Raw genomic sequence first — 19,373 nt, forward strand, 5'->3', positions numbered from 1 at the left:
ATGCACGTTCAATCCCTGGGTTTGTAAGAGATGCACGTTTGATCCCTGGTCGGGAAGATCCTCTGGAGGAGGGCATGGCAACCCACTCCAGTATTCTTGCCTGGAGAATCCCATGGACAGAGGAGCCTGGTGGGCTACAGTCCATGGGGTTGCAGTGTCCGACATTACCGAGTGACTAACACTAATATTTAGCCACTCAACAGATGCCGCTGGTAGAGGCCTGACTGTGATAGGAGGGCTGTGGGCACTGGAACGTGGCCCAGCTCAGAGGGAGATCCAGGGCCAGCCACACCAGGTATCTAGGCTCTGAGGCTCCAGACAGCTTGTCCTGCACCAGGCTGCTCCCCCGGAATCTTCCTGAGCACAGGTGAAGCCCCCACAGGTGAGCCCAGCCCTCATTCCTCCCTCACACCAAGGGAACAGCTGGTGGTCCCCCACAGCCTGTGTTCTCACCCCCGGCCTGTACCAGGTGGGTGATGCCCCCACCCTGGGCTCCTGAGGTGCCCACACCATGCTTGGTGACATGGCGGGCCACCCCTCCCGCCCTGGCTGTGAAGACAAGCCCTCCTCTCCTCCTACTGAAGTGTGGTGGCGTGGGAAGCCAAGGGGCACTGCCCTTATCTCCCCTCACCCACCGACCAGCCCTTGATGCCCAGGCCCAGGTCCTGCTTGTCCCCACACATTGGGACCTGGGTACCAATGGCTGCTGGTGTGCCTCCCTCCCCCATTTTTGCACGGCCCTGGGTCCATGCTTTTCCTACCTCGGGTGCCTGGTCCCACCCTGGCTCTGGCCCCCCTCTCTGGAGAAGCAGTGAACTGTTCGCAGCCCTTGCTCTGAGCTAGAGAGTCAGAAGGGCAGGTCCTGGCCCATAGGTATCCTTGCTCTCCCTCAAGGCCCTGCACCTGCCCGCCCCACCCCTCTGCCAGCTGACCTACGGGGTCAAAGGCAGCACCTCTGGCTCTCTGGGGCCCTGTCACATGTGTCCAGGGTCATGTAGTTATCAGTGGCCAGGCTGGGACCTGTCCCTCTGCCTCTGTGTCCAGGGCCCACTGGGTGCAGTTCCAGACCATAAGGTGGGCCCCCAATACTGAGTTTTTAAAAAATTAATATTTGGGTGGTGCTGAGTCTTTGTTGCTACTCAGGCTTTCTCTAGTTGTAGCGGGCAGGGGCCGTCTCATTGCAGGGGCTTCTCTTGTTGTCGGGCTCAGCAGTTGTGGCACGCTGGATTAGTTGCTCGGCGGCATGTGGAATCTTCCCAGGCCAGGGATTGAACCCATGTCTCCTGCATTGGCAGGTAGACTCCTATCCACTGTACCACTGGGGAACTCTCCAACACTTATTCTTCATTCATTCACTCACTCATTCAGAACTTCTAGTTTTTTTTTTTAAGCCGCACTGCTCAGCTTGTGGGACCTCATGACCCCAACCAGGGATCAAGCCAGGCTACTGCAGTGAAGGCCCAGAGTCCTAACCAGGAGGCCACCAATGGAACACCCTGAGCAGCTAATAAGAAGCCAGGCTAGGCACTGGCTCTGGGGAGGGGAAGGGGTGAACTGCGAGGTCAGTTCAAGGGGAAGAGCGTGGTGAGCTAGGCAAGTGTGGGCACTGTGAGGGGTACCTGGGAGGGGTGGGGTGACCTTCTGGAAGAAAGTTTTCTGCTCCATTGGCATAGAGTCTTGGGAAAGGCAGGTGTGTGGGTGTCCACGACGCTCACGGAGGCCACAAGCTGGGGACAGGGGCCAGGGTTGCCCCCACTGTGAAAGCAGCCCTGGCCAGCTGGGGCAGAGGGCTCAGGTCCCTTCCCAGCTGGCACCCGACACAGCCTCACACTGGTCCCCAGGGGCCACTGGCCTGCTGCTGATGCAGGCTGGACGTGCGGGACCCTCAACACCCAGTGTCTACGCGGGTTGTGCCTAGTGCACGTGTCCATGGCACTGCCCCGCAGGACAGACACACATCCCACACTGGACCCCTGAGTCCCACCGAGCCCCGCCTGCAGAAACCACACTGCCTGTCACCCTGCACACACACACACACACACACACACACACACACACGGTGAAAGGGGCACTGTCGGGGGTGGGGGTAAGATAATCTGACTGGTTCTCCTTCTGCCATTAACTTCCTGGGACCCGAGGGGTATGGCCAGCTTCTAAGGGAGTCCCCGAGTCAGTGACGGGCCTGTGGGTGGTCCCTTCTCTTCCCTGGGGCAGGTCCTCATCGCCTACGACTCCCTAAGGAACCACCATGACTTCTGTGAGCTTCTGTTGGGGCAGGGCTCACCAGGACCCCAGATCCACATCCTTCCCATTTGTGTGGAAGCACAGGGATGGTTATTTTATGTCCGTGTGACTGGGTCATGGGTATCCTGACGGGTGGTTCGACGCTATTCTGAGTGTGTCTGTGAGGGTGTTTCTGGATGAGGTTAACACTGCATTAGCAGACAGTACTGTAGGGCTTCCCACCAGGGTGAGGACCTCATCCAAAGGGCCGACTAGAACAAAAGGCTGAACTGAAGCTCTGTGCTCTGCCTGGTGGTCTTGGGCTGGGACTGCTGGCTCCTGCCTTCAGACCTGGACGGAACGAATGCTGTAGGCTCTCCTGGTCTCCAGCTGGCAGATCTTGGGACCATTCAGCCCCCATAATCCTATCAGCCAGTTCCTTATAAAGCTTCTCTCTTTCCCGCCCCCCTACCCCAACCCCGCCACCCATATATGTGAATATGTATTCAGAGGGAAGAGCTTCCCTGGTGGCTCAGTGGTAAAGAACCCACATGTAGGAGACATGGGGTTCAAATCCCGGGTCAGGAAGATCCCCTGGAGAAGGAAATGAAAACCCACTCCAATATTCTAGCCTGGGAAATCCCATGGAGAGAAGGAGCCTGGCAGGCTACAATCCATTGCTGCTGCTGTTACTGAGTTGCTCAGTCGTGTCCAGCTCTTTGCAACCCCATGAACTGCAGCATGCCAGGCTTCCCTGTTCTTCACTATCTCCTGGAGTTTGCACAAACTCAAGTCCATTGATTCGGCGATATCTTCCAACCATCTCATCCTCTGTTGCCCCCTTCTCCTCCTGCCCTTAATCTTTCCCGGCATCAGGGTCTTTTCCAATGAGTCTGGTCTTTGCATCAGGTGGCCAAAGTGTCGGGGCTTCAGCTTCAGCATCAGTACTTTCAATGAATATTCAGGGTTGATTTCCTTTAGGATCAGTCTGTGGGGTTGCAAAAGTGACTTAGCAACTAAACACCACCACCGAGGGAGAGAGAGAGACTCTGTCATCTGTGTCTGTGGCAAGCCCTGCACCTGCTGTCACTCCCATCTATGCCTCGTTACTGGGCAGCATCCCGTTAGTAGCACCGCAGCCTCCTCCGCACCCCTCATCACGGCACCTTCAGATGCGGCCTCGTGGAGGCAAGCGCCCCAGGTCACCTGGCCTCCTGCTCTCATCTCATCCCTGTGGACACTGCCCATGAAGGTTTGGACTTGGCGATGCCATTGACCGCAAAGGCACTAGCAGACGGGGCTCACACTTTCTATCGCAGGTATGGAGTCCTAAAAGATATTAAGATGACTAAAAACATCAAAACAGCCAGCGTCTCTGCTGTGGGGCAGCCTACATGCTCTGCCCACTTACCTTGATCACCTGCCTCTCTCCAGGTGAGACTCAAGAGCGGTCACCTGGCCCGTGGTCGGGTATGACGGAACCAGAACCTCAGTCCTGTCCACCCTTCCTGGTGCCACGCCCCCTGGGGGAGGGGCCCTTGTCACCCTGGGTGCCTCCAGGCACCTCACAGTCCAGGCCAAGGCACCGAGAAGTGAGGCTGGCCGGGGTGAGGCAGGCAGGAGAATTTTGGAAAGTTCTCTTCCCTTTTAAGGAAGAAATAAGCCAGGGCCACTTCTTGTCCTGTCTTGGAAGGCTCCCGTGTCAGTCGCACTTACCCTGCAGGGACTCCAAGGATTCAAGGGTGTGGATAGAAGCTGCCTCGGAGGCCAGGGGCAGGGTGGTGGGGCAGCGGAAGGAACCAGGACATCCTCAGTGATGCCCCCGAGATGTGGTGTCAGCCAGGCTGACAAGGCATGGGACTTGCGGGCACGTGGTGCCCACCTGCCCACAGTTAAGGCCCCTTCTGCTGCTTCTGAGACCAGAAGCATCTCGATGGCCACAGCCTGAGAAACCAGGCCTGCCTGCTCTCTTGGCTGGTGCGGGTGCCCGGGGTCTCTGCCCTGTCATCGCTGGGGATGTGCAGTCTCACGACCTTGCTGATTAAACCATGGGGCTGGGCTGGGGCAGGGGCAGAGAAGCTGAGGGGAGGGAGGGAAGGAGGCAGAAGCCTGGTCATCAAACCCCCGAGAATAGTCATGTTTTATTTCCACGTATGTCTTGACATTAGGCAGAGATGGAAGGAGAGGTTGCACAGGATTTATAGACACCGTGACGGCTGCAGGAACACAGGAGCGGCCCAGTTTACAATGAGCAGCTGGACCCACAGAGGCCACCTGTCCAGAGAGTGCTCAGGCCACGGCAGCTGAACAGGGGCTGTCGTGGGCCAACATAAGACTCAGACAACTCCTGTTTATTTGATCATTTTAATACAGGAAATGCCAGACCAATCAACAGGGAGGACAAGCCTCACAGAGACACCTGTATTCACAACGCGGATGGGAGGGTCTCCACGGCCCTGGGCATGCATGCATGTCCTTTGGAGAAGGGCAGATTGAGGGCATAAATACCACAAAATAACCAGACTTGGGGGAGCCGGGGGGCGGGGAATCACAGGCCACGAGGGAACCACGCTTCAAAGGCAATCGAGGCATTAAATACGGAACCTACACGTTACATTTCACTTCACCGTACGTATAATTTATATATTAAAAGAAAGGAGACCACAGTATATATACGTGCAAGTGGTTTTGGTCGGAGGAAACGAACGAGCTGGGTGGAGCCATGCACAGGGAGGGCTTGCCCGTCTCCTCTCCCTCTGTTCTTGTCCCCATCTTTCCCACAGGGTCACCTGCCATCACAGATCAATCGGCTGGCCTTGGCGCGATCTCAGAAAGTCCCACTGGTATCTTCGGCATGTCCTCGGGGCTCCCTGTGGGCAGGGAGGAGCCTGGGCAGCAAGGACACCACGAGCCCTGTGCGTAAACACATCCCCGGGAAGTCGCCCTGGAGGGACCGGGGCGGGGAGCAGGTGGGAGGAGGCCAGGTGAGGAGTGGGGTGCAGCCGCAGGGCAGGCAGTTGCGGCGACGTGTCGCCTGGCCACCCCGAGAGAGCAGGGATGATTGAGGAGGCATCCACTTTTGCAAGCAAAGCTTAAATGGCAAGGCAAGCCTGTGTTTCTCTGCACTGTCCAGACGCCAACCCTTTAGAACTGACTCGCACTGCTGGGGTCACACTGTAACAACCGGACAATGGACGGGTCGCTCTTGGCACCTTTGATGAATTCTTCTAGGGACAGTTTGCCTGCAGGTAGGAGGATGGGAAAAACAGGAGTTAGCCAGTGCTCGCTGTGTGCCACCCTCGGGAGAACACACAGACAGGTCCTGGGTTGGGGAAGCCTCCTGGGGTCCGAGTCTCAAGCCCTCCAGAAGCGGGATAATGTCCAGGCTCCACGCGCTTTGAAGGCATTTCTGGGAAACCCGTTTGGCTTTCATTGATCACTGGTGGTACTTCACCCAGGATACAGATATGGGAGGGACCTAGGTTTGAAGCAGACCCTGCATTCTGGCAACCTGTGCCTTGGGGAACCTCCGTCTTGCCTCTGTAGCTGTAAAACGAAATAGAGCCAGTGACCCCAACACAGGAGTCTGGGGCCATGCCCAGCACACTGGTGGGCACTTAGCTCTGCCTCCACAGGCAAGCGACCCATCTCTCCACATCCCAGGGTCTTCATCTGTGTGTGGGGGGTCACAGCCACGCCTGTCTCAAAGGCGTGAACCCCCAGAGCATCCCCAGCAGACTAAACCACCCCAGGCTAAGGGATAGATTGGGAAGGGGAGCAGTCATCCCCCCAGCAGAAAAGGAGGCTCCTGGGATGATGCAGAGGGCTACTGGGCTTTGTGACTGTTCATACGGTTAACGGAGACTTTACCCTGACCACTCAGGGCAAAGGGCTTCCCATGTAGCTCAGGTGGTAAAGAATCTGCCTGCAGTACCGGAGACCTGGGTTCAATCCCTGGGTCAGGAAGATCCCCTGGAGAAGGAAATGGCAATCCACTCCAGTATTTTTGCCTGGAAAATCTCATGGACACAGGAGCCTGGTGGGCTGCAGTCCATGGGGGTCGCAAAGAGTCAGGCACGACTGAGTAATTAACACTTACTTACTCAGAGCAAGGAGCTAATGAAAGCACCGGCCTTGCCTCTGGGCAGAAAGTGGGGCTGGCAAGGGGCTGGGGGTCCCTGAGCACAGTCTGGTGTGCTCATCGGGATGCTCCTGGTGCTCCGCCAGACTCAGGACCCGTGGCCTCAGCGACTACCTGTGCTTTCCAAGCCGGGGCCGGGAAGGTGGGAATGGTGCGGGGCAAACCCAGAGAAGGACGAGGGCTGAACTCTGCACACCCCTGCTTCACTCTTCTCTCCTCCAACATTGCCTCTCCAGCCCCCTCCCCAAGCTTCAGGGCCGATCCCGGGGCTCACAGGAGAAGTGCGGGCCCCATTCACGGACAGCCTGGGAAGATGCACAGAGCTGAGAGGTCAGAGCAGATCCTCTGGATCCTCGCAACCACAAGAGATTGAATTATTATCCCCATTTCACAGAAGAGGAAACAGAGGTTCGGAAAAGCCAAGACTGGTGATACAGATCTATTGAACCCAAAGCCTGTGCCTTGCTACCCTGGAGGGTGGAAGACATGTTTTGAATCTGCCCAAAGGCCACGCCAGGCGCAAGGCCGTCTTGTCTTACGTTGATCGTGTTTTGAAAACTGTCTCCATGGGTTGATGTGCCTGCAGCCCCGCCGCGCCCCTCCCCTGCTGGCTCAGTCCTTGGCCTTCATCTGCAAACTGCACTTTAAGGTTTGGCCGGGGGGTGGGGGGCTTTCCCGTGCATTAGCTTATTTTCAACCCCCAAGCACAGTGCAGAGGGTATTTTCTCTTTTTCTTTTCTAAATGCTGCATTTCTTTATCCTTCAAAAGCAAATCCGACATGGCTCTGGGGCTGCACTTCGTGCGGATCCATCCTGTTTCATGGTTACCCTCCCCGGCGTGGACCCCAAAGAAGCTCACAGCGAAGGCAGAGAAGGAAACACGGGGCACATCCTCCCTGCCAGGCCCCCATGGCCGCCCCCCCGGAACCCACCACTTCTACTGCGGTGTGGTCCCAGCAAGCCTGGCACAGCTGCTGCAGGCCAGCACCTCCCGACAGAGTCGCCGGAGCCACTGGGGCCTGGAGGAGGGATGATGGGGGGCCATCCATCCATCCACCACCCAGGACTCCTGATCCCAGCCCCTCGGGGGTCCAATGTGCCATGGGCACACCTGCCTCTTCTCCCCTGGGACATGTCCACACGCCCACAGTCTCCCCATTCTAGAAGTGAGGAGACTATCGCTCAGGGGGCAGGATACTGGACTCCGAAGCCCAGCTCTCAGCATAGTTGCACTGGCCAGCGCTGGGCTGGGCAAGGTCCCAGAAGCTGCGGGGAAAGGCCCCAAATGCCTCTCTGCTCCCAGCAGTGTGGCACAGACACGCGGGGGTCCTACCGTCATTGTTGGTATCCATCTGCCTAAAAATCTTGTCTGTGCGTTTCTCCGGCGTGGACTCGTCCTCTGGCATCTTCATCACGGAGGACACCATTTTATATATCGCCTGCAAAGGGGCACACAGATGCCTGTGCTTAGAGGTTCCAGGTGCTCCTGGGGGGTTGGGGCACAGGCCTGATCTGTACCCCCTACCCTCGCCCACGGCAGGAGGAGAGGCCGGGCTGCCCACCAGCTCCAGGACCCTCCCCAGCTGGAATGTTCCGGGGCTTTTCCCAATAGCATGCATGCATATTGCAGACAGCACATGAGCAAAAGGAAGCCAGCCTCATTTACGTGAGGTTCAAGAACAGGTGAAATGACCCACTGTGACAGCGGCAAGACTGGGGCTGTCTGGGGGCGGGAGGTGGGACAGCTCTCAGGCCTTCTGGGGGGCGGTGCTGGGGACGCTCCCTAACTCACTGGCCGTGACATGGACATATGTGTGCGCAGTGCATCACGTGGCACGCTTAGCCACATGTATTTGACGTTATTGCTGTACCTCGGTGAGAAGCAAAAAAAGACAGCCCCTGAAACTCACAGGGGAAACCATACCACCAGCCCCAGAAAGGACAGGCCCGGGGCCCGTGGGTCTCTCCAGCAGGACCGAGAACCTTCTCTTCAGGATGCTGCCATCCGAGGGCTTGGCACCATGCAGGCCATCTCTGTCCAAGAGTCCAGGCCCAGTGGTGTGTGCGTGTGTGTATGTGCATCAGTGTGTGTGTGTGTGTGTGTGTGTGTCCAGGGGGCCATGATGAAGCCGGTGACCAGCAGCTCATCAGAGTAACATGCGATAGAGAAGGGGCTGTGCCACTGGGGGATTCTATGTGGAAATGGCTTGACTGATACTCTCATTCCTCAAACAACAGACCAAGAACAGCAGAAACCTGGAAGCTGTAATGTCTTAAAAAGCAGGTTTACAAAACCAAACCAAAAACAATGACCCCAAGTGAGGCTTCTCGTATCTATCATACTCTGTACTCCTTGGTCCCTCTCCAACTGCAGGCAGGGGTGGCAAGGCCTCAGCACACAGCAAGTGTGTTTTTCAGGGCCTCCTGGGACAGGCCCCCCTCCTGGGACAGCGCCAGGCACTCGTCCGAGTGCAGAGCAGGCAGAGCCAAGACCCTCCCCATCTCTGCTGGGCTGTGATGCACTTGGAGCCCAGTCTGTTTTGATGAAGGTGTAGCAGCCAGGTGTCCTGCTTAGCATCTGCCGACATGCGGGGAAGGTGCTTAGGGTTTGGGAACTCGGTCTGGGGGCCTAGCAGCCAGATCCCATTTGGACAGGAAGGCACCCCTTAAGGCTCTCACGGCTCTGCCATGTCTGTAAGCTTTGGCCTGGCCAGTTTGCTTGGCCAGTGACAGAGGAGGGTAAGGGCCAGCAGGTAGGTCGGGACAGGTGATTCCCCGGAAGCAGATCTCTTCTTTTCACTACTGCTTGTTGCTAAGAGCCAGGATCAATGGCTGAAGGATGGTTTCCCTTGAACCTGTGCCGGTTTATTCTCATGGTGTGCAAACTACCTGTTTGGGAAACAGGTCAGGCTACTTGCTGCTGATCAAGGAGTGCCTGAGTCTGATAGCCTCTGTGTTTGGTTTAGTCCAGAAGTTTCTACCGTGTGGACTAGAGAACACCTCCTCTGAGGAATTCTAGAACTGAGTTCCCAGGCTCCAGGAGTGGGGATGCAGGGGGTGGGAACCCAGGGAGCGGAGGCTCTGTGGCTCTCTACCACACACCCGGGAACCCGGGGAAGTGAACAAAACTTGGTTTCTTGCCAGAAAACAGCTTCCCCCGCCAGAGTCGTTGACAGGAGAGAAGAGCTTTCTGAAGTGGTGCTTCCTGGGCCAGAGCTTATTCCGTCACCACTAATGTTTCAGTCTGGCTTTACAACTGTGTGTTCCTGAGGACATGACAAGCTGTCTGTTACATTTTTAAACAGGGGAATATGAAAAGGTCTTGGCGGTGCCTTTCGCAAGTGTCAAGGGTCCTCTCCATTATAATTCCCAGCTCTGTTACTTTGGCCACCTGATGTGAAGAGCCGACTCATTGGAAAAGACCCTGATGCTGGGAAAGATTGAGGGCAGGAAATGAAGGGGATGACAGAGGACGAGACGGTTGGATGGCATCACTGACTCAATGGACGTGAGTTAGAGCAAACTCTTGAGAGATAGTGAAGGTCAGGGAAGCCTGGCATGCTGCCATCCACGGGGTTGCAAAGAGTTGGACACGACTAAGCGACTGAACAACAACTGGTAACTCTCAGGAAATCACACTCCCGCACTGCCCCACCCCCCAACCATACCTAGTCTCAGAGTTTGTGAAATGCTCAGAATGACACCCCCTTGCCTTAGAACTGGGGATACCACAGCTCATCAACTGCATGTAGGCCAGGGCTTTTGTACCACCAATGATTGGTAAACCATGGTCCTTCTCCTGCATTGGCAGGTGGGTTCTTTACCACTAGCTCCACCATAGCTCAGTCGGTAAAGAATCTGCCTGTAATACAGGAGACCCGGGTTCAATTCCTGGGTTGGGAAGATCCCCCTGGAGAAAGAAATGACAACCCACTCCAATATTCTTGCCTCGAGAATCCTATGGACAGAGGAGCCTGCAGGCTACACAGTCCATGGGGTCGCAAGAGTCAGACAGGACTTAGCGACTAAACCGCTGCTGCCACCACCTGGGAAGCCCAACAATGGCTCTTCTCATCACCATCTGCCCGCTGGCCAGGCGACAGCCAGTCATTTTCTGAAGGGCAGGAAAGAGGGGCAGGCAGCCACGTGGCCCCGAAGGTCCAGAGGCGGGCCGAGGAGTAGCGCATGGTCCCCGAGTGGACGGGGTCTGCCGAGGCCCCGCCCCCGGGGCCGGCCCCGCCCCCTGGGCACACCTGCACGATCTCCAGCATCTCGCTGCGGCTGATGTAGCCGTTGCCGTCGAGGTCATACATGCTGAAGGCCCACTTGAGCTTCTGCTCCAGCTTGCCCCGCGAGGTCACGCTCAGCGCGATGATGAACTCCCTGAAGTCGATGGTGCCGTCGCCATTGGTGTCAAAGGTGCGGAAGACGTGCTCGGCGAACTTGGAAGCGTCGCCGTAGGGGAAGAAGTTGGCATAGATCTTCTTGAACTCGTCCACGGTCAGGTGGCCGGTGGGGCAGTCCTTGAGGAAGCCCTTGTACCACTCCTGCAGCTCATGGTCTGTGAACTCCGTGTTCTCCCGCAGGTCCTGCAGCACTTCGGGTCGCAGCTTGCTGTTTTGCTTGCCCATGGCGGCTGGCGGGGACACCTGCAAGACAGAAGCCGGGCTGGAGATGGGGTGGGCAGGGTGCAGGGGAGGGATCCCCACCTCCCACGGCCACCCATCGGGTCGGAGGACTGTCCCCTGAGTGTCCCCCACCAGTGGCCCGAGAGGCCTGACTCCAGCCATCACGGTGATGAGCTGTCCCCAGTGTGTGTAGGACCCCTGCAGGGAGGGGGACCCTGGAGGGGAGGGGGACCCTTAGTCTGTATACCATGAGGAAGGTCGGGTGCTCCAGTGGAATCAGGACCGGCTGCCTCTCACTGCAAGATCTATCCTGACCTCCAGAATTGGAAACGTGGAGAAAACAGCCACATAAAATCAACGGGAATGAGGCCTTCACCCCTGGGAATGAGTGCCCAGCACGGTTTGTACAATACTGGAGGCTGAAACCCTTCTCATCACCCTCATCATCTCCCAGCCAAACTGTCACCCTGACTGCAGCACACACCCCCTGTTCTGAGCATTTCTTTCCTCTTTCAGGCACCGCGTTCTGATTTTATCCTTAGAACAGGCATCCAGAAACTTTTAAGGAATCCCTTCTTGTTTTGGCCTCTGAGAAACCTGTGGTTGGGAGCACTGTGTGGGTCTGGAATTAGCACCAAGAGGATGTATCCGGTGTGCATAGTAAAGTCCCAGGCAGCTGCAGGCATGCAAACGCGTGCTCTCCATGGAGTTTTCCCCTAACGCCTGCACAGAAGAATGACCCTGCATGCATGCTACATCGCTTCAGTCATGTCCGACTCTTTGTGACCCCATGGACTGTAGCCCGCCAGGCTCCTCTGTCCACGGGATTCTCCAGGCAAGTATACGGGAGTGGGTTGCCGTGTCCTCCTCCAGGGGAGCTTTCCAACTCCGGGATCGAATCCACATCTCCTGTGTCTCCTGCATTGCAGGTGGACTCCTTACCACTGAGCCACCAAGGGAGCCCTTTCGAAGCATACAGAACAGAAAATGAAAACAAAGGGTTTTCTGGCTTCCCTGGTGTCTCAGCAGTAAAGAATCCCCCTGCCAATGCAGGAGACACAAGTTCGATCCCTGGTCAGGGGAGATGCCTCATGCCACAGAGCAACTAAGCCTGTGTGCCACAACTACTGAGCCTGTGCTCTAAAGCCAGGAGCTGTGACTACTGAGCCCACCTACCCCAGCTACTGCAGCCTGTGTGCTCTAGAGCCCACAACAAGAGAAGCCCGAGCACCACACCTAGAGAGTAGGTCCTGCTCTCTGCAACTAAAGGGAAGCTGGAGCAGCAATGAAGACCCAAATAGCCAAACATAAATAAAATTATAAAAAACACACAAAGGGTTTTCCACCCTTGTCCCAGAGGTAACCACCTCGAACTGCTTTTTTTCTTTTTTTTTTTTTTAACATCTTATCATCTTAAAAATTTTTTTTGGCCACACTGTGCAGTGTTGGGGATTTAGTACCCAACTAGGGAATTGAACCTGAGCCCCCTGAACTGGGAGCACAGAGTCTTAACCACTGGACTGCCAGGGAAGTCTCTCGAACTGCTTCTTAACATTTATGAATCCTAAACATTATGTACCGAATCCTCATTAGGAAAGATATTCAATGCAGTTCACATATTTTCCCTAGCAATTCCTTTTTCTTCAGTCTCCTCCCAGGTTTTACTAGTTTTATACATGTCACTATTTTTACTTTATGACTTTAAGTTTACATACATTTAAATTTACAGAAATTTAAATTATAGAAAAGTTCCTTTTCTAACCCCCAGGTGGGGGTGGGGTTGGGAATATCTTTCAAAATTACAAACATGTTGCCATGGACACAGCAACCCCACTTCTAGAAACACATCTAGAGATGCTCCCACCCATGCAAATAGCTTGTGTACAGCACAACCACTTCCAGGCTTCCCCAGTGGCTCAAAGGTAAAGAATCCACTTGCAACTCAGAAGACACAGGAGACCCTGGCTTGATCCCTGGGTCGGGAAGATCTGGAGGAGGGCATGGCAACCCCCTCCAGTATTCTTGCCTGGAGAGTCCCATGGACAGAAGAGCCTGGTGGGCTACAGTCCATGGGGTCTCAAAGAGTCAGACACGCCTGAAGCGATGCCGCACAGCACACAGACCACTGCCTGCACTATTGTCTGTAATAATGAACAACCCAGACATCTGTCATTGTGATCGATGCAAAATAATCTTCAAGATGTATTTTTAAGTGAAAAGAAAAGGTGTAGGACAGCACACAGAGTTTGCCACTGTTTGTGAAAGAAAGAGAAAATCTATGTGTGTTGTTCATACTCGGAATGACTTCTTGGGAAATGATAACACTGACCACAGAAAGAGAGATGGCTGATAGACAAGGATCACATGGCGAGTTTTTACTGTAAATCTTTTTGTAACTTCAAATGTGGAACTGTGTGTAGCTATATTAAAAAAAAAAAAAAAAACACATAAGAATCCTCTATGTCTCGGTCCAGCAACATGACAGGGATCTCTTGATTCTCTGGGAGATTAAGTTATTAATCCGCCTTTTAATCTCCCTCTCCTCCCCTCCCCCTTCCACATCCGCTTCTGTCCTGCGTAGGAACCATGACTTTCACAGGGTCAGGGTTTACCCTCTCCACTTTCCGTTCTGCTTTACCTGTTGGTTGATCCTTGCAAGTGGAAACCAGCAAGTCGCTATGGAAATTGGTTGTCAGTTTCCGATGGCCCCCAGCACCTTCCACCCCCCACAACCCTACTCCCACCCCAGGGCTCCCAGGCTCTACCTAAGATGCCCTGCAGATTGCACATGTCCACCTCCGTATTTCCTGCACTAAAAGGCTGATCTGTGATCCTTTGCTCAGTTCAGCTGCTCTCAAAGCTTTGTATTTGCCGTGCTCCTCTCAGTTGTGAGTCTCCCAGCCAGCGGCTGCAGGGAGGGAGAGGAGTGGTTTGTCTCAGATGTCTCTCCTTCTGCCTCCTACCTTTGGCTTCCAAGGCAGCCACCCATGTGCAGAGGGGGCTGCAATGTGGAGGGTCTCACCGCACCCACCCACCCTCGCTCTTCACGCCTTCCGCTGAGACCCGAGGCCGTTCTGTTGGTGGCGTGTGTCCACCTGTCCAGAAAGGCCGGCAGAGAAGGCCAGCTGCTGTCACGGACTGAACTGCTCCCCACAAATTCACACACTGACCTCCTAACTCCTGGACCTCAGGATGTGGCTGTATTTGGAGACACAACCCTCAGAGTGATCGTTAAGATAAAAGAGGCCATGGGAATTCCCTGGCAATGGTGAGGACTCTGCGCTTCCCATGCAAGGGGGTGGGGGGCAAGAGTTTGATCCCTGGTTGGGGAACTAACTTCTCATATGGTGCGGTGAGGCCAAAAGTATTTAAAAACCAATCTGACTGGTGCCCTTGACTAGAGGAGCTTGGGATGCAGACCCAGAGGAAAGGCCACATGAGGACACAGGGAGACGGCTGTCGATGGGCCAAGAGAGGCCTCGGAAGGAGCCAGGCCTGCTGACACCTTGACCTCAGATGTTCAGCCTCCCAGAACTGTGAGAGAATACATTTCTGTTTTTGAAGCTGTCCAGTGTACTATGCTAAGACAGCTGCCCAGGGAACTGAGGTGATAACACGTGGCATCAATGTCCATGGGGCAGAACCCTGTGCTAGGGGCCTTGTGGTTCCAAAAGGCTTAACTCCTGACCTGCCGGCATCAGGGACAACCACAAGAAGGTCCATGGACATGGGACACTTTTGTTTTTAATCAGACACCTCGCCTGTGTTCGTCCCGCTTCACCAGGGAGGAAGCTGACCGGGAGGCTCTGGAGGCAAAGCCAGCCCTCAGACCTGATCATCTGGCCCCATCTCACAACTTCCTGGGGGCAGCTAGGGGAGGAAGGGCCTGGGGAGGGCGGGAGGACAATGCGGTCATGAACATGGCCTTCCTGGCCGCCTTGATGGTCAACGCACATCCTTTCCCTAAAGCATTCCTTCTCATCATGGAAACGAGCCACCTCTGGGAAGCTCTGGGCTCCAAGAGCTCAGGGTCGGTCCTTTCACATCTTTTTTTTGTGGCTGCATGGCACAGCCTGCAGGACCTTAGTTCCCTGAGCCTGGATCGAACCCTGGGCCCTGGCAGTGATAGCACCGAGCCCTGAACACTGGACTGCCAGCGAATTCCCAGGATCAGTCCCTTTAGAATCCATTCGCCTCAGTGAAAACCAAACCGCCGCTCAGAACCATGGTATCAGATGGCCTCAGAACGTGCTAGCGATTTGTATTCTTTAAGATCCACAAGATGCCAAACTCCTAATTCCTCCTCCGCCTGATGTGACAAATGTTTATGGAGAGGAAGATGTTTATGGGGAGGAAGGGACCATACTGGGGATGGGACAAGACAGTCAATACAACTGCTAGGAGGTGACGGCCAGGGGCTCTGAGGTCTGCCTGGGGAGGCTTCAGCTTTCCCAGCCCTTCTCACGTGTCCCCGCAGGCAGATATGTGAGGCTTCAGAGTCCTCTTCCCTCCCCGGGCCTGGCTCAGAGTGGGCATCAGTGTGGGGGGAGTGGGTCTTCCTGCCATGGTGGTGGTGGTCCTGGTTGTGTACACAGATGTACACACACCTGCTAACTCTGGAGGCAAGTAAGTGTGTTAATCACTCAGTCGTGTCTGACTCTTTTTGACCCCTGTGGACTATAGCTTGCCAGGCTCCTCTTTCCATGGGCTTGTCCAGGAAAGAGTACTGGGGCGGGTTGCCATTTCCTTCTCCAGGGGATCTTCCTCACCTAGGGATCGAACCCAGGCTTCCTGCACTGCAGGCAGATTCTTTACTATCTGAGCCACCAGGGAAGCAGTTTCTGGCAAAGCTGGCATTCCAGCAGAGCCTTGATGCATCCTGGCCCCTCTGGGGGAAGCAGTCCAGGGGGGCCCTTCCTGAGGGTTCTGGGGCTCATGGGATGGCAGGACTCTGAGATGGGCGTATCAGGCATGGATCCTGCCTTTGAACAGAGTTCCTCAAGGCCGGAGCACATGGGAGGCAGCATCAGTCCACTGCAGCATCAAAAACCCCACCACGGTCCTTCTAACCGCAACTGCAGCTCATCAAGCACTCAAGCTGGGCCAGGGGCTGTGCAGGTCATGTTATAAATGGTGAAACCGAGGCCTGGGCGTGCTAAGTAACTTTTCCTGGGTCCCACAGCTGTTGGAGCTGGGATGTGACCAGGATGTGACCAGGAGTCCATCTTGAGCTTGACCACAGAGCTCAACAATTGACCTTGAACCCTGGGAGGTGGTCAGGGCAGGCCTGGCACTCCCAGCTGTAGAGAGAAGAAAAGCAAGGCGGGGAGAATTTGAGGGATGTGTTTAGGAAACAAAAAAAGATAAATTTTACTTGGGGGGGAAAACTATCAAGAAACCGTGGGTGGAAAAACATGTTTTCCTGCCATTGTCTTGAAGGTTGAGTGACTAACATCTGCGGCTGTCAAAGTCAGGGCTGATGGGAGACCACATTTTTTAGGACGGTATGGCAGGAATCTATCACTGAGTTTCCAGTCTCCTTTAGGGAGACCTCACAGCTCCGAAGTAGGGCCCCCCCACCTCTGCTTTGATTTCTTGACCACACTCAGTCAGCTGAATTAAAGGGCTGACTTAGAGTGTTACCCTTTGAAAGTCAGTAGCATGTACTTATGCCATAGGACACTGAATGATGAACTCCTCAGATCAGTAGGTGACCAATATGCTACTGGAGATCACTGGAGAAATAACTCAAGAAAGAATGAAGAGATGGAGCCAAAGCAAAAATAACACCCAGTCATCAATGTGACTGGTAATGGAAGTAAAGTCTGATGCTGTAAAGAGCAATATTGCATAGGAACCTGGAATGTTAGGTCCATGAATCAAGGCAAGTTGGAAGTGGTCAAACAGGAGATGGCAAGAGTGAACATCAACATTTTAGGAATCAGTGAACTAAAATAGACTGGAATGGGTGAATTTAACTCATATGACTATTATAGCTACTACTGTGGGCAGGAATCCCTTAGAAGAAATGGAGTAGCCATCATAGTCAACAAGAGTCCAAAATGTAGTACTTGGATGCAATCTCAAAAATGACAGAATGATATCTGTTCATTTCCAAGGCAAACCATTCAATATTACAGTAATTCAAGTCTACGCCCCAACCACTAATGCCAAAGAAGCTGAAGTTGAATGGTTCTATGAAGACCTACAAGACCTTCTAGAACTAACACCCCCAAAATATGTCCTTTTCATTATAGGGAACTGGAATGCAAAAGTAGGAAGTCAAGAAATATCTGGAATAACAGGCAAATTAGGCCTTGGAGTACAGAATGAAGCAGGGCAAAGGCTAATAGAGTTTTGCCAAGAGAACACACTGGTCATAGCAAACACCCTCTTCCAACAACACAAGAGAAGATTCTACACATGGACATCACCAGATAGTCAACACCAAAATCAGATTGATTATATTCTTTGCAGCCAAAGATGCAGAAGCTCTATACAGTCAGCAAAAACAAGACTGGGAGCTGACTGTGGCTCAGATCATGAACTCCTTATTGCCAAATTCAGACTGAAATTGAAGAAAGTAGGGAAAACCACTAGACCATTCAGGTATGACCTAAATCAAATCCCTTATGATTATACAGTGGAAGTGAGAAATAGATTCAAGGGGTTAGATCTGATAGACAGAGTGGCTGAAGAACTATGGATGGAGGTTCATGACATTGTATAGGAGGCAGGGATCAAGACCATCCCCAAGAAAAAGAAATGCAAAAAGGCAAAATGGTTGTCTAAGGAGGCCTTACAAATAGCTGTGAAAAGAAGAGAAGCAGAAGGCAAAGGAGAAAAGGAAAGATATACCCATTTGAATGCAGAGTTCCAAAGAATAGCAAGGAGAGATAAGAAAGCCTTCCTCAGTGATCAATGTAAAGAATTAGTGGAAAACAATAGGATGGGAAAGACTAGCGATCTCTTCAAGAAAATCAGAGATACCAAGGGAACATTTCATGCAAAGATGGGCACAATAAAGGACAGAAATGAATGGTAGGGACCTAACAGAAGCAGAAATTTAAGAAGAGGTGGCAAAAATACACAGAAGAACTATACAAAAAAGATCTTCATAACCCAGATAATCATGATGGTGTGATCACTCACCTAGAGCCAGACATCCTGGAATGTGAAGTCAAGTGGGCCTTAGAAAGCATCACTACGAACAAAGCTAGTGGAGGTGATGGAATTCCAGTTAAGCTATTTCAAATCCTAAAAGATGATGCTATGAAAGTGCTGCACTTAATATGCCAGCAAATTTGGAAATCTCAGCAGTGGCCACAGGTCTGGAAAAGGTCAGTTTTCATTTCAATCCTACAGAAAGGCAATGCCAAAGAATGCTCAAACTACCACACAATTGCACTCAACTCACACGCTAGCAAGGTAACGCTCAAAATTCCCCAAGCCAGGCTTCAGCAGTACATGAACCGTGAACTTTCAGATGTTCAAGCTGGATTTAGAAAAGGCAGAGGAACCAGAGATCAAATTGCCAACATCCACTGGATCATCGAAAAGGCAAGAGAGTTCCAGAAAAACATCTATTTCTGCTTTATTGACTATGCCAAAGCTTTCGACTGTGTGGATCACAACAAACTGTGGAAAATTCTTTAAGAGATGGGAATACCAGACCACCTTGCCTGCCTCTTGAGAAATATGTATGCAGGTCAGGAAGCAACAGTTAGAACTGGACATGGAACAACAGACTGGATCCAAATTGGGAAAGGAGTATGTAAAGGCTGTATATTGTCATCCCGCTTATTTAACTTATATGCAGAGTACCTCATGAGAAATACTGGGCTGGAGGAAGCACAAGCTGGAATCAAGATTGCCGGGAGAAATATCAATAACCTCAGATATGCAGATGACACCACCCTTTCGGCAGAAAGTGAAGAGGAACTAAAGAGCCTCTTGATGAAAGTGAAAGAGGAGAGTGAAGAAGTTGGCTTATAGCTCAAAATTCAGAAAACTAAGATCATGGCATCTGGTCCCATCACTGGCAAATAGATGGGAAAATAGTGGAAACAATGGCTGACTTTATTTTTCTGGGCTCCAAAACCACTGCAGATGGTGATTGCAGCCATCAAATTAAAAGACGTTTGCTCCTTGGAAGAAAATTATGACCAACCTAGATAGCATATTAAAAAGCTTTACCAACAAAGGTCTGTCTAGTCAAGGCTATGGTTTTTCCAGTAGTCATGTATGGATGTGAGAGTTGGACTATAAAGAAAGCTGAGTGCTGAAGAATTGATGCTTTTGAACTGTGGTGTTGGAGAAGACTCTTGAGAGTCCCTTGAACTGCAAGGAGATCCAACCAGTCCATCCTAAAGGAAATCAGT

The 19,373-nt window shown here is 53.1% G+C and overlaps 1 protein-coding gene across 11 annotated transcripts in view; it reads right to left on the reverse strand.

Moving 5' to 3' along the window:
- Window positions 1–4,573: 4,573 nt before the first annotated feature.
- HPCAL1 (hippocalcin like 1) overlaps window positions 4,574–19,373 on the reverse strand; it is a 119,012-nt gene continuing 104,212 nt past the window's right edge. For all 11 annotated transcript variants that reach the window (XM_055540937.1, XM_055540946.1, XM_055540947.1 and 8 more), the window contains 3 exons: window positions 10,618–11,013; window positions 7,698–7,803; window positions 4,574–5,465 (listed from right to left, as the gene is read on the reverse strand). In XM_055540937.1, the coding sequence (XP_055396912.1) occupies window positions 5,368–5,465; window positions 7,698–7,803; window positions 10,618–10,995 (582 nt within the window). In that variant the 5' untranslated portion in view covers window positions 10,996–11,013 and the 3' untranslated portion in view covers window positions 4,574–5,367. The remainder of the gene's footprint in view (window positions 5,466–7,697; window positions 7,804–10,617; window positions 11,014–19,373) is intronic.

The sequence above is a fragment of the Bubalus kerabau genome, chromosome 11 (assembly GCF_029407905.1).
Source record: "Bubalus kerabau isolate K-KA32 ecotype Philippines breed swamp buffalo chromosome 11, PCC_UOA_SB_1v2, whole genome shotgun sequence".
NCBI classification, from domain to species: domain Eukaryota; kingdom Metazoa; phylum Chordata; class Mammalia; order Artiodactyla; family Bovidae; genus Bubalus; species Bubalus kerabau.